Source organism: Pezoporus wallicus, unplaced genomic scaffold (genome assembly GCF_028554395.1).
Source record: "Pezoporus wallicus isolate ANWC-B61680 ecotype Strahan unplaced genomic scaffold, APGP_CSIRO_Pwel_v1 contig_9913, whole genome shotgun sequence".
NCBI classification, from domain to species: Eukaryota; Metazoa; Chordata; class Aves; order Psittaciformes; family Psittacidae; genus Pezoporus; species Pezoporus wallicus.
Window position 1 is genome coordinate 239952 of NW_026640215.1, and position 14467 is coordinate 254418.

At 58.5% G+C, this 14467-nt stretch overlaps 2 protein-coding genes across 2 annotated transcripts; both read left to right on the forward strand.

Annotated features, from left to right (window-relative positions):
• The first annotated feature begins 755 nt into the window (after positions 1-755).
• LOC130603953 (disintegrin and metalloproteinase domain-containing protein 32-like) lies at positions 756-8900 on the forward strand. The gene is made up of 20 exons (XM_057418111.1): positions 756-775; positions 1373-1437; positions 1869-1930; positions 2096-2174; positions 2525-2601; positions 2677-2869; positions 3381-3431; positions 3643-3714; positions 4480-4646; positions 4819-4900; positions 5037-5173; positions 5384-5564; positions 5743-5832; positions 6247-6445; positions 6678-6786; positions 7158-7341; positions 7572-7652; positions 8093-8201; positions 8312-8459; positions 8687-8900. The coding sequence occupies exons 1-20, from the start codon at positions 760-762 to the stop codon at positions 8805-8807; spliced, it is 2223 nt and encodes a 740-aa protein (XP_057274094.1). The 5' UTR covers positions 756-759; the 3' UTR covers positions 8808-8900.
• Positions 8885-14462, forward strand: LOC130603947 (disintegrin and metalloproteinase domain-containing protein 32-like). Its single transcript, XM_057418098.1, has 17 exons — positions 8885-8971; positions 9072-9133; positions 9263-9341; positions 9768-9844; positions 9934-10111; positions 10673-10738; positions 10845-10916; positions 11064-11230; positions 11322-11403; positions 11604-11740; positions 11913-12093; positions 12461-12550; positions 12695-12893; positions 13248-13353; positions 13607-13790; positions 14039-14113; positions 14343-14462. Exons 1-17 carry the CDS (start codon positions 8885-8887, stop codon positions 14460-14462), a joined length of 1962 nt encoding a protein of 653 aa, XP_057274081.1.
• Positions 14463-14467: the final 5 nt, after the last annotated feature.

Genomic DNA, 14467 nt, shown 5'->3' on the forward strand with positions numbered 1-14467 from the left:
AGGTGATCCCTGCGGCTGGGTGATTCCCTCGGGAGCTGTGGATATGAGGAGGTTCCCCCGGGGCTGAGGGGACCCGGGGATGGGGAGACCCCAGGGATGAAGGGATCCGGGGATGGGGGAACCCCAGGGATGAAGGAATCCGGGGCAGAGGGGATACGGGGATTGGGGGGGGGGGGGGCAGGGATGAAGGGATCCGGGGATGGGGGGACCCCAGGGATGAAGGGATCCGGGGATGGGGAGACCCCAGGGATGAAGGGATCCGGGGATGGGGGGACCCCAGGGATGAAGGGATCCGGGGATGGGGGGACCCCAGGGATGAAGGGATCCGGGGATGGGGAGACCCCAGGGATGAAATCCGGGGATGGGGAGACCCCAGGGATGGGGATGGGGAGACCCCAGGGATGAAGGGATCCGGGGATGGGGGGACCCCAGGGATGAAGGGATCCGGGGATGGGGAGACCCCAGGGATGAAGGGATCCGGGGATGGGGGAACCCCAGGGATGAAGGGATCCGGGGCTGAGGCGCTGCCCCGCACCTCCCAGCAGCGCCGTCACGGCGGGGAGCAGCGAGGTCTCGGAGTGGAGCTCGGTGATGGGGCCGGACACGGACACGGACACGGACACGGAGCCGAGCGCGGGCTCCAACCGCGGGCGTTAATAAAGGCGTTGGGCGGAGCCGCGCGTCCGCGCTGTGTGTGGGGCGGGAGGGGGGGGGCCCTTTGGGGCCGTTACCGGTAACCGGGGCGCGATGGGAGCCGCGATGGTGACCGCGCTGCGTGAGTGAGAGCCCCGCAGCCCCGGGACATCCCCGCCTCGGGGCCCCAGCGGATGGGGTCGTTCCCCCATCGCGGTGCCCGGCTCGGGAGGAGCCGCGGACACGGGTTTGATCCCTGCTCCTTGACAAGCGTTGGAGCCCGCTGGGGCCGCAGGCGATGCCCAGCTCCCTTGGGCTGGTCGGGTGTTGCTGGGGGCTGCATGGGGATGGTGACCCCGGGGATGGAGCTGGTGGTGTGGTCCCTTCCCAACGGGACGTGCCTTGTGTGGCTGTGGGTGGGAGGGGGTGATTGGCATCTCTGCGCCCCATTCCGTTTCCTGGTGCAAGGTGGGCTTCATCTCACCCAGGGCTCATGTTCCTGGGCTCTGGTCCAGCGCTAGGCACGCACAGAGCTGTGTTTTACCCATGCAAGTGCCTAGGTGCTGCAGGATGAAGGGTGGCTGGATGATAGCAGGGTAGAAACTAGAGTTGGAAGAACCTCTGCAGGTAGCAACTGCATCTGTCCACGGGCTCTAAAGGCGTCTGTGCAGGTATATGCAGTCCTGACATGGTGACGACCATCTGGGGTTGTAGCTAGGGAAACCAATTCTTTCCCTAGGGTCACAAATGCTGCTGCACATCACAGTTCCCCAGAAGCTGCTTTCAGAAAGAGCTGGAGAGACGGTACTGAAGCAATCATAGAGTAGAATCATAGCATGGTTTGGGTTGGAAAGGACCTTAAGATCATCCAGTTCCAACCCCGCTGCCATGGGCAGGGACACCTCACACTAAACCATCTCACCCAAGGCTCTCTCCAACCTGGCCTTGAACACCACCAGGGATGGAGCATTCACAACCTCCCTGGGCAACCCATTCCAGTGCCTCAGCACCCTCACAAAGAACTTCCTTCTTAGATCCAATCTAAACTTCCCCTGTTTCAGTTTGAACCCGTTACCCCTTGTCCTATCACTACGGTCCCTAACGAAGAGTCCCCCCCCAGCATCCCTATAGCTCCAAGCTCCTTGGAGCTCTTGTGCTCACCCCTTGTGTTTGCAGCTGCCCTCAGTGCCTTTCCACAGCCAATTCCTCCTTTCTCTGCTCTCCTGCACACCAAGGATGCAGTGTCCTATGTCCTCAAGATAGAGGGGAGGCCGTACACCATCCACCTGCAGCCGCAGTGAGTTGGTCCTGGTGCTGCCCCATCCAGCCACTGCTACTGGTAACGGGGTCCAGCTCTGCCAGGGCATCACCTACAGCTACGGGACCCTCAGTGACCTCTCTGAGCTCTGGATTAGAGCATTGCAGAGCGTTTTCCGAGGGTTTCATTGCTTTTCTGCTCTAGATTCTTTTTATCGGATGATTTCAGGATTTACACGTACAATGAGAAGGGATCTCTGCGCTCCGCCTCCCCCCCTGTCAAGGTAACAGCGACCTGCTCGGTGCTGCCTTGTGCCCAGGGTGCTGCCCCTCACCATGTTTTTCCTTCCTAAGCACAGCATGAGGATAAACCAGGTTCTCCTTGCGTGGTCAGAGTCATGGTTGGGAAGGGGTTTGGAGGCACTGAGATTGTTTGGTTTAAAGGTGGTGATGCTGACCATGGCCACCCTTCCTGGTGGGGAGGGGACCACGAGAAGAGCCAGCATCGGGTCTTATTGTGCGGGTGCCACATCCCCACACTAGGACTGATCCTTAATTCCTTGAGAGATTGTCCATACAACCCTTGATGGGGCTGCCTTGCAGAAGGGGCTCCTTGTGCTTTATCCTGCCCTAGGGAAGCTGCTACTACCGGGGCTACATCGACGGCTTCCCCAGCTCAGCAGTGACCCTCAGCACGTGCTCAGGGCTCAGGTAAGGAGGCACCGCACCGGTACCCAGGGATGCTGCAGCACCCGGGTGTCCGCATCCGGCGCTGTCCCCTGGCAGGGGCTTGCTGCAGTTCGACAACGTCAGCTACGGCATCGAGCCCCTGGGCTATTCCCCTGCGTTCGAGCACCTTGTGTACCGCGTGAGGGACGGGCAGGCCGCGGGTTCCCTCGTCGCCAGCAGCCGCCCCGAGGCAGGGCCCGATGGGCTGACGGCGATGGAGGCGTCGAGGCGAGCACAGGGACGTGAGGAAGTGAGCTCCGAGCGCCGGTTGTCGCCGTGCTGCTGCTGTCCCCGTCGCACAAAGGGGATTTTATCCCGTGGGGAGCTTTGTTGGGTGCTGCCTGGGTGGACAGGGATGAGGGGGGATGCTTGTGCCGGGTGTTGCGTGGGTCATTACCCATGTAGTGCCTAATGAGAGGTGTCCCCAAGGGCTACAAGGTTTGCTGATGGGTTTGTAAAAAGGGGGGTATTTCTCCCTCCGGTTTGCAGATGGTTGGCAGCGATGTGCTGGCTGCTTCAGCCATGGGATTCATGGGAGCATCCCAGGGCTCACCTTAGCCCAGAGCCAATGCCGTTAGCAAAAGCCTTTAGCTTTGTCCCGAGTGTTAGTGCGTGGCTTTTGCTGTCTGTTCTGATGATTAGCATCAGCAGATGGCAGTGCCTTCGGGAGGGTTTAGTGTCTCAGAGGAGCCAGCATTCCTTATGCCTCCTGACTGAGCTGGTGCAATGAATGATTAACAGTGAAGAATCCTGTTTCCCAGCCCAGGCACGAGAGGAAGCTCGCGCTGCACCTCATTTTGGAGAGGGCTTTGGTAAGTCTGGGTCAGTCGGTTCCTGTCCTGTGTTTGCTTTCTTCCCCTGGCTCGAGCTGTGATAAATCAGTGCTAAATCCCCGTGGCTGTCCCCATGGTCCTGCCCGGCCTGTGGCCACGTTTCAGTGTGCAGAAACCCCTCTGATGAAGATAACCCCAACGTGCTTCTGCATGGCAAATAACCTACAACCAACCTCGTGTCCTGTTTCAGTACGACTACCTGGGTGCAGACGACTATGCTGTGGTCCAGAAGATGATTCAGGTCGCCAGCCTGCTCAGCATTGTAAGTTTTGTGTGATTTGGATGTACTGAGATGCAAAATGCGATGGTTCCTTTCAGCACACTGATATCCATCACACTGATGGGTGGGATTGGGCTGATTTTGGAGAAGATAACAACTAAATGTGCTTTCTGGTGCTACCAGCTCTCAGCTTTTGACTCTTCGGGTTAGGCTGGCCGAGGTTCAGGTTTGCCTAGGGCTCATCCGGGCTGGGGTAGGAGCTGTGGAGGGGGTTTTGCCCCTCTCTGGTGCTGTAAAGCAGTGCCTCAACCCCCCCAGATTAGACACTGTCCCATGGTCCATGCTCCCCAAGGGGTATTCATGCTCATCGGCAGGAGCCGGCAGCCTCCGCTGCTCCTTTCCATCTGCCTCTTAGGGAGTGATTTGGGCTTTTCCTTGCTTGTGTAATACACAGCATAGGCATCTGCGTGAGCGTTTGGCTTGAAATCCAAGGGGCTAGAGTGTCTCCTCCTGGAAACAGGCAAAAATGCAGGCAAGAAGCATGTGTATTCTGTGTGTGTATTCAGGATCCCTGCTCGTGTTGAGGTTGTCTTTATTAGATCCCGCTCACTGAACTGAATTTGGGGTTTCCCTTTCGGACACGCTTCCATGTCCATTTCCTGCATCATTTCCATCACACGCACACACACACAGAGCAGCAGATCAGTTGCCAACTGCTCCCGTCTGCTTGCCTGAAGGAGCAACCATTCAAGCAGCGCCTGAAACGGAGCATACGGGAAGCAGCCACTTCTCTCGTTGAACTTGCAGATGTTCAGGTCCCTCAATCTGACAGTCAGCCTGTCCTCCGTGGAGGTCTGGATGGATAACAGCATGCTGAAGACAACAGGGAACGCCCAAGAAGTGCTGATGCAGCTGCTGCAGTGGAAGAAGAGCAGCCACGTCCTGCAGCCCCCTGAAGTGCCCTATCTGCTGCTGTAAGAACCTGTTGTCATTGTTTAAGGGCAGCTAGCAACCTGCTGAACGCCCGTGCTTGTGAGGAGCACACATTGCTTTGAATGGGACGCCTCTTGTATAAACTAAGAGGCTTTGCAAGCATCAAGCTGGGCAGGACCATTGGCCCTCCCTGTGGACGTGCCTGTGTTTCAGGTACAGGGACCAAGCAGCGTTTGTGGGCACAACAGCTCCAGGAAAAGCGTGTCAGAGAGATGCTGCCGGCATCGTGGCCGTGGTACGGTGCTGCCCGTCCCTACCAGCCCCATGTCCCTGAGCCATAGGGATGGATGGGAGCATCCGCAGCCGGAGCTGGGATCCGACGGGAAGGATGCACAGGGAAGATGCTGCAGCCCCGCTCTCTCCTCCTCTAGTTCCAGAAGGGTGTAACGCTGGAGTCCTTCTCTGTCCTCCTGGCTCAGCTGCTGGGGCGCAGCCTGGGCATCGGCTATGATGAGTCCCCGCAGTGCCGCTGCCCCGGGCACATGTGCATCATGAGCCCCAAGGCGCTGTGAGTTGGTGGCTGGGGATGCTCCCATCATAGGTGTCTTGGGTGTGTTTTGCTTAGGCAAGATCCATTCCTGCTCTGAGTTTGGCAAGAGACCTGAAAGGCACCCAGGGTACCGCTGCGCCTCGTGCCCGCATCTGAGCGGCACAGAGATGTGGAGCGAGCGAGCAGGGGTGGCTGTGTTAACACACAGACGGATACCGTTCATTTCAGGAGTTTCAATGGGGCAAAAGCCTTCAGCAGCTGCAGCATCAGGGACTTTCAGACCTTCCTGAAGCAGAACAGGGACTGCCCGGTCATGAGGCAAGCTCAGCCCCAGCCTTCCCACCATCAGGCTTCATGCGGCAACGGCGTGGTGGAGGCTGGCGAGCAGTGCGACTGTGGGTCGATGGAGGTGGGTGCTGAGAGCGGGTGTAAGCTGGGCTCAGGGGGTGGATAAAGCATTTCTAGGGTAAGGCACACAAGGGCGGCGTTCCCACTTGGCCCCACTGAGGGATCTGTGTGCTGGGAGGATGGGGTCAGGGCAAGCGGTCCCCCGGCCCATAGGGAAATGATTCCTGATGTGTTTGCAGGACTGTGCCTTAGACAAATGCTGTACTCCCCAGTGTCTCCTCAAGCCAGGAGTGCAGTGCTCCTCGGGATTATGCTGTCAAAATTGCCAGGTGAGTTGTGCCCAGCGTTATCAGAAGTTAATCCCATGTTTCAACCTTGGAACAAGCGGATTCTATAGGAGCACTGCCAACCAGCCCTCTGGTTTTGCTGGGATGGGTATGTCCAAAAACCTTAATGATATTTGTGTTGCATTTTGTCTCATTTGGATCATGTTGTAATGGCTGTCAGGTAAAGCAGAGCTTTATTTATTGGAGGAATCGTGTCCCCACCATGAAGGATGGAGACAAAGCTTGTGCTGTGCACAGAGGTTCCAGCAGGAACATCACTGGGGATGCCCTTAGGGCAGTGTGCGACCTGAGTGCCTCAGAGAGCATCCTGAGAGCACTGTGTGGGCTGTGATGGGGGGACCCCCCTGGTGCCTGTGTGCGGACAAAGGCTCCTTCCTGCCTCCTCCTCGTCCTCAGTTCAAGCGCAAGCACTGGCAGTGCCGCCCCGCCGCCGATGAGCAGTGTGACCTGGCCGAGTTCTGCACCGGGGCCTCGGCCTCCTGCCCCCCCGACCTGTACGTGCAGGACGGGCACGGCTGCGAGCAGGGCACCGGTTACTGCTACAAGGGCCGCTGCCAGTCCCCGGACCTGCAGTGCCAGCACATCTATGGGAAAGGTAACGGATGCTCTGGCATCACTGGTGCTAACAGTGAGCTCCAGGGAGGAAGGATCCAAGCAGGATGGATGAAATAAGGGAATGTGGGCACTGCTGGAGCGTGCGGTGTAGGGAAGGGCAAGGGGGGGACCATGGGAAAGGAATGGGCCATCCAAAGGGGGAGGTTTCAGGCTGAACGTGGAGGCAACAGAGCTATCCTGGTCTGTAATCAGCTTTACTTCTATACTTTCAGGTGCCAAGAATGCTCCTTTGGCCTGTTATGAAGAAGTCAACAGCCATCAGGACAGGTTTGGGCACTGTGGCAACCACCCGATGGATGGCTACCAGCCCTGCTCCTGGCCGTAGGTCGCAAGGGGATGCAGGGTGTTGAACCGGGGACATACAGCTAATCTGTGCTTCCTTTTACTGCCCATGCAAAGCAACAACCTGTGAGGAGGTTGCCTTTGCAGTGTTAGCTCTGGGTGTTCCATAGGGAAACGGTGGGGGAGAGAAACCAGGGGCAAGCACAGCACAGACCTAATGGTGCTGCAGTTAATGCTCTGGTTCACAGGACGGCTCCTCCCCTGCTGTCACAGACTGAGCTCTTGCAGAGCATCACATCCATGGGGTTTTATGTTGTGTAAATCCCCCTCCCCGCTTTGTGCCCCTCGACATTCCCAGCACTGGGATCAATCAGATGCTGTGTCCTAATTCGTTGCGCTGATTGCCTTAGGAATCTGGGATGTGGAAAGTTGGTGTGCGTGTACCCGAATCGTCTTCCCTTCACAAAGATGAAGGGGGCCATCATTTATGCTCATGTGCAAGAGCATCTCTGCGTGTCTTTCGACTTTATGAATGGGCCCACAAAGTTTGATCCCCTCATGGTGAAGGAAGGAACAAAATGTGGCCCTGGAAAGGTGAGAAATCCTATGGGATCTTCTGGAAATGGCACAGAATTAGTGGTAGAAATAGCTTCATTTCACAGTGTGGGTTAAAGGTGCTCTCACTTAGAGTTCCAGTAATCACTGCCCGTGCTATCGCCCTTTGCTCGTTCTTTAGGGCTCAGAATGCTTCTTAGGTTCATGGCAAACAATGGTGAAGGGATGTAAAGGGGCCCAGCAGGGTTTTTCTCCATTTGGTCCTGCAGGTTTGTTTGAATGGCACTTGCCAACCACATTCAGTGCTGAACTACGACTGCAACGTGCAGGAGAAATGCCACGGGCACGGGGTAAGTCACAGCAGCGCCGTTACCTTGGTGGTGTCCAGTTGATGCTGCTGAAGAGGAATGAGTGGTTCTGGTAAAACGGCCCTTGGGGCTCGTCTGTGAATGGGCCAGAGCTGTGTTTTGGGTTGCTGTGGGAGAAATGAACTGAGATTGCCTGAATTCCTTTGCATCCCTAGTGAAAAACAAAGGGGATAAAGGAGTGTGGGGTCTTTGCTTGTGTAGATTAACAGAAAACTGGGAGGGGAGGGGGAAAGCAAGAGTATTTAGGGAGGATTTAATGGTACATCATGGAAATGGTGATGGAAAGGATGAGTGTAGCTGTGCAGGGCAGGGTGCTGTGTCTGGAGCAGGATGCACGCTGAGTGCCGCAGTCCTGCAGCAGTGAATCAGGCTCTTCAGGCTGTGCAAGGAGGGATGCTTTCTGGCCCCCCTGGTGCATGCAGGTGTGCAACAACAACAGGAACTGCCACTGCCATCGGGGCTGGAGCCCCCCCGACTGCGAGACCATAGGACCCTTTGTGGGCGGCAGCATCGACAACCCGTGGGAGGCCGGTGGGTGCCCCATGGTTTTCCTGGGTGCAACAGCAGCTCCTATGACCCCACAAACTGTGGAGCTGAGCCCGTGGCATCACCCGCTGCTGCACCTTTGCTTTGCTCCCCAGTTGGAAGTGTCCAAAGCTCTGCCCTGCTGATATACGGGCTGCTACTGGGCTTCGGCATCCTCCTCTCCCTCCTCTGCAGCATCGTTGCGGTTGTGAGGTGGAGGCGGCAGAACGGGTTCTTTACGAGGAGGCGGTCGCGAACCCAGGGGTGAGTTGGTGGTGAAGCGAAACAAAACCTCCCGATGCCAAGCGGGCATCTGTGTGCGGGAGCCAGGGAAACAGGTTTTCCTGTTGGGAATTCCCGGGGGAAAAGGGAAGAGGGAAGGAGAAGCTGCAGCGCGCGGGGAAAACGGAGAGCCGGGGGCTCGCGAGTGTGATGGGGAAGGGGAAAGGGAAAGGCACCGGGAGCGGGGCTGAGACCGGGTGTCCCCGCAGCCCCGACGACGGCCGGAACACGGAGACGGAGTCGAACACGGACGCGGAGGAGAGCCCGGAACCGGAGCCGGAGCCGGGCGGGGCGGCAGAGGCGGGCGCGGGGCCCCCCCGCAGTCGTTAATAAAGGCGTTGGGCTCAGCCGCGTGTCCGCGCTGTGTGCGGGGGGGACCGGCGGGGCCGTTACCGGCCGTCGGGGCGATGCGGGCAGCGCCGGGGCTGTGGCTGTGGCTGTGGCTGTGGCTGGGGCTGGGGCTGGGGTCGGTGGCTGCGGGAGGTGCCCCGCAGGTAGGTGCGGAGCCCCGGGCCCCGTCCCGTCAGTCCCCGTCCCCCCCCCTCCCCGTACCTTGGCCCCGCTGGTCCCTAACGCTGCTCTCCCCGCGGGCAGCGCTCCCGCAGCTTCATCATCCCCATCGAGGGCACCCCGCGCACCGTGCGGCTGCGGCAGCAGTGAGTGGGGCACAGCGGGACCCGGACCCTCCGTAATCCCCCCCCCCACACACACACAATGGGGCCGTGGGGAGGGCTCTGTCCCGCACGGTGCCCGCTGCAGGGGCCGCGTCTCTGTTGTTTGCACAGAGCGTTTCTGGCAGAGGATTTCCGTGTCTACAGCGATGGCCAAGGAGGGCTCACAGAGCCGGAACCGGCACACGTGGAGGTAACGATGTGCCCTGTGCTCTGTGCCCCCCGTGCCTCTGAATGGGGTGGCTGCAGCAGAGGGGGCTCCCCCTGCTCTGCCCCACCGCGGTGCCAGAGAATCATGGAATGGGTTGGGTTGGAAGAGACCTTAAAGCTCATCCAGTTCCAAGCTGCTTCCGCTAGAGCAGCTTGATCCAAGCCCTATCCAGCCTGGCCTTGAGCACTGCCAGGGATGAGGCAGCCCGTTCCCTGGGAGCACAGGTAACAGTGCCAGAGGTGCTCAAACTCCCATGGTCGGTGCCGTGTGGCTGGGGAAGGTGGGTTCCCAGAGGTGTTGTGCTTCTCCCTATTGTGCATCCTTTCCCTATGGGATCGGGGACCATGGCGTTACCCAGGTCTCTGGGGAGAGGGCACCGAGCCATTGATGTGGCTTTGCTGCTTCCAGCGGGATTGCTTCTATGAAGGCGACATCAAGGGTTTCCCTATTTCCCTCGTGGCACTCAGCACCTGCTCCGGCCTGAGGTAAAGCCGTTGCTGTTCCATAGGGATGTTGGTGTCATCACTCAGTGGTGGCAGAGCCATTCCTGCCACTCTGCTCCTTTGCTTTCCAGCGGGATCCTGCAGCTCGCCAATGCCAGCTACGGGATCAAGCCTCTGGAAGCTGCAGCCCGGAATCAGCATCTCTTGTACTCGGTGTGGAATGAAAACGCAGAGGCTCAGCTGTTGGCAGAGAAGAGTTCCCTTGTCTGGCCCAAGGAGGTGCCACCGGAGCCAGAGGATGCAGTAGCAGTGAGTGGGATGTTGTGGGATGTTGCTGTGGACATGTGAAATGTGCAGCTGAAGGATGCTCTTTGTGCTATAACGTGCTGTTCCTGAGTGTATTCAGTGCAGCAGATGCTGAAGGGCTTTGTAACTTGTCTGTGCTAAGGATAAGGCCTCTGCTTGTGCTGGGAGGGAGCTGTGAGGGTGGCCCGATGCTGGGTGAGCAGATTAAAGGTTTATTTGCCTCCAGTGGTTGTATGGCACCAGGAGGGCATGGGGCTGTGGGGATACAGAGCGGTTGGGAATGATAAGGAATCCCTGCTTGCTTCTGCTCTGCTGTGAGCGGCCTTTTCCAGCCTTTCCGTGATGCTCCTTTGCTGTAAGCACTGATGGAACCTGGTTGAGGATATCATGTAGTGCATGATGGAAGGACAGCACCTTGGCATGCTCGAGGCTGCTTGTCTGACAGCTCCAATCGGCCGTGAAGTGCAGGACCTGACCGTGGACTGCGAACCGCAGCAGCTCTGCACTAACTCGTGCATGGGGGATGTTGTGCGTGTTTCGGTTTGTTATTTGATCTCCCTATAGGATAAGGAAGCTGCCAGCAGGCCCCCTCTGTACCTGGAAATGCACATCGTTTTGGACAAGGCTCTGGTAAGCAACAGGAGCTAACTCCCTTGGGATGACCAGGACTACGCGTGGCAGGGACCACAGCCCCGCACCGATGCCCTGATGTGCTCTTGTGTTTGCCACCTTTCAGTATGACTACATGGGAGCAGACAAGGATGTTGTGGTGGCCAAGATAGCGCAGCTTTTCAGCTACGTGAACAGTGTAAGCTGCTTTCGGTCACATCTTGAGCGTGTGTGGGATGTGTGGTGGTGGTGTGGGCAATGACAAGGCTCCATACGTAGAGCAAACGGTGCTGTGGCTCAGCAGGGCTCTATGGACCAGCCGTGGTGTCTGTCTGCCTCCCTCCAGATGTTTGCTCCCCTCAATGTGACCGTGGTGCTGTCTTCCCTGGAGTTCTGGGTTGAAAAGAACAGAATCCCAACCACAGGGGACGCCGAGGAGCTGCTGCAGAGCTTTCTGCAGTGGAAAAATGAGCATCGCGTGTCGTGGCTGCAGGATGCAATGTTCCTATTTGTGTAAGAGAAGGATGGCTGTGGGAGCGTGGGTCAAAAGGGAAGGCAGGTGCTGTTACACCATGCGTCAGACTGACTCTGGTCCATTCCCCAGCTACAGGGAGCAGTCCCGTTCTGTGGGTGCATCTTCTGCAAGGAAGCTGTGCCTCAAACCCCATGCTGGAGGCGTTGCCTTGGTACGGTACCTCTGCCTGTGTGCCCCATAACCTCCCATCCCTATAGGTGATGCGATGGTGCCGCAGCATCTAAGCCCCTGGCTAAGGACCCTGCTCCGGGTGGGAGCAGAGCTGCGCAGCCGAGGTGCCGGGGCACAGGACCCCTCACACTTTCCCACCCCACAGCTCTGTGGGGCTGAACCCGGTCCCTGTCCCCGCAGTACCGCAGGGCTATGACACTGGAGGCGTTTGCAGTTGCCGTGGCCCAGCTGCTGGGGCTCAGCTTGGGGATGGAGCTGGAGGAGCCTGGGAGCTGTCAATGCGCAGGAGCCGCCTGCATCATGCAGCCCAACTCGGTGTAAGGCTGCCCCTGGGCACACGACGGAGGGGTTGGTGTGGTACCCGAGTGATGCCACCCAAGGGGGCAGAGCAGGGGATGCATCCATGAGCAGGGGCAGAGGGCACGGGCTGCCCCCGTGTTACTGATGTCTTCTCAGAGCGTGGTACCACAGCCCTGTCCTCACCTGCAGGCACTTGCCTGGTGTGAAAGCCTTCAGCACCTGCAGCAGAAGAGACTTCCAGCGTTTCCTCGCCGCTGGGGAAGGGCAGTGCCTGCTGAAGAAGCCAGCCACGGATGTAGCCTATAAAGCTCCCAAATGCGGGAACAAAGTGGTGGAGCTGGGAGAGGCTTGCGACTGCGGTACAGCAGAGGTGAGCTGCGGAGCGTTGGTACAGCGGGACAGAGCCGAGCCATGTGGGAATTGCTCCTGCATCCTCCAGCCCTCTCTGCAGGCTTTATGAGACCCTGAAGCCACGCAGACACTCAGCTGCGGTGGCTGCCGTGTCTCAAGTCTGTCCTAGAGGGCTTGTGCGGTGTTGGTGATGGATGGATGGAGCCTGTGAGTGTTGTAAGGATGGGCAATACGGACTTGCTGTGGGAGCATGGGTGGCTGGTGGCAGCCAGCATGGGGACCCTGGGTACCACCGTCCACAGCAGAGCCTGGGAGATGGGAAAGGCCACGCTTAATCCCGTATCCTTGGGAGAAGCGGAACCTTCCCTGACTGTCCCCACCTCCAGGAATGCAGGCGTGACCCGTGCTGCACCATTGGCTGCAAGCTGAGGCGAGGGGTGCAGTGCCTGACGGGACCGTGCTGCCAGAAGTGCCGGGTGAGCCGTGGGATGGGATGGGAACGGTGCATTCCTATGGGATAACGCATCGCTTGCTTCCACATATCCCCCTGGGTTGGCCATCCCAGCCAGGCAGCCCAGGCTGGTGACTCCGTTGTGGTTCTCCTCTCACCCCTTTTTCAGTTTAGGAGGCAAGGCGCAGTTTGTAGGCGCAGCTCCGAGGATGAGTGTGAATTGAAGGAATATTGCAACGGCACCTCTGCGCAGTGCTCGCCAGACCTCTGGGTCATGGACGGGCATCCCTGCAGCAGGAACACCGCCTTCTGCTACCGGGGGGTCTGCCAGACGGCCGACAAGCAGTGCCAGAGGATCTTCGGCTCAGGTAAGGGTGATGGGTTCCGGGAGGGGGAAACCCTGGCATCCCAACCTATGTGTGTGTGTGAAACGGGATGGGTGGTGTGGAGGAAAGGGAGGAAACCTGCTGGGCTATGTGCCCATCAGTGTGCTGTCAGGGCACGGGGTAGCCTGGGGTGTTTATAAGGTGTAGGTGAGAGCAGAGACCTCATGGGAGGTGATCCAAGCTGGAGCATCCCACCATGGCGGGTTGGAGGGACCGGGCTGGGTCTGATGCCGATGGCCCCGGGCATCACTGAGGATGGGTAGCGTGTGGAGATGCCCATTCCCAAGGTGGAGAGAGGCTGTGGGGCAGACACTGAGTGTTGTTCTGTGTTTGCAGTGGCCAGGAATGGGCCCTTGGCTTGCTATGAAGAAATTAACAGCCAGATGGACAGAATGGGGCACTGCGGCTCCAACCAACGCGGTTACCAGCGGTGCGCATGGAAGTAAGTGCTGCAGCGGGGTCTGCCATGGAGCAGGAGAGGTGGGATCCCAAAAGGTGCGGGGGAAATGCAGCTGAGCAGTGAATGAGTCCGTGTGGAGCTGGGAGGGGAGATGCTTCCCAGGCCTGTGTGAAGGTAAGGGTGCCGTGTCCACGTGCTGGGAACAGGGAGCTTGGGGTCCGTGCTCCCAGTGGGGATGGCAACAGAGCTGCGATGGAAGGCTGAAGGTGGCTGTGGCCAAGTGCTTTGCTTGCAGGGATCTCCAATGTGGGAAGCTCGTGTGTGAATATTCGAGCTCCAGGCCCTTCACCAAGGAGAAGGCTGCGGTGATGTACGCTCTGGTGCAGAACAAGCTGTGTGTAACGTTGGACTACATGAAGCCTCCCACGGAGAGGGACCCCATGCTGGTGAACGATGGCACCGTCTGTGGTGACCGCAAGGTAAGCGATGCCTTGATGGCAGCAGCTCCTTTGGGAGAGGAAGGGCTTGTAGAAAGCATTGCAGTGGTAATGGCATCAGGACCACGAGGGCAGTGGCTTTTCTTCAGCTCCATCCCAAATGAGTGAGGATGGATGCATGGGAACCCCTTCAGATGGGGTCCATCACGAAGCCTGGCGCTCCCTTGTGAGCTCCCTGATGGAGCTGGGTGTGTAACTTAGCCAGGGCTGCCTGTGTGCTTGTGCTATAGATCTGCCTGAGCCAGAAGTGCGTGTCTGTCGCTGTCCTCAACTACAGCTGTGGGATGAAGTGCCACAATCACGGCGTAAGTCACGGATGTGCTGGGGACATGGCTTTGCTAAAGCAGCCACTGGGTCCTCTCAGTGGGGAAGAGCAGCAGAGGTGAGGTTGGTGGTGGAAGTGCCGGAGCATCTCTCAAGGCTGCTCAAGTGCCTCCAGCAGAGCCCTGTGCCCAGTGTCTGGTGGGTGAGGATGTGCGGGCATCACCCTCTGCATGGGGTGATAGATCCCATCCCTCCCCGTCCATCACACAGGTCTGCAATAACCTAGGGGCCTGTCATTGCTACCCAGGCTGGAAACCACCAACCTGCTGGGAGAGAGCAGGGGCAATGAGCGTGAGTGGCAGCGGTCCCACCGAGCAGGGTGAGTGGTGAAGGCA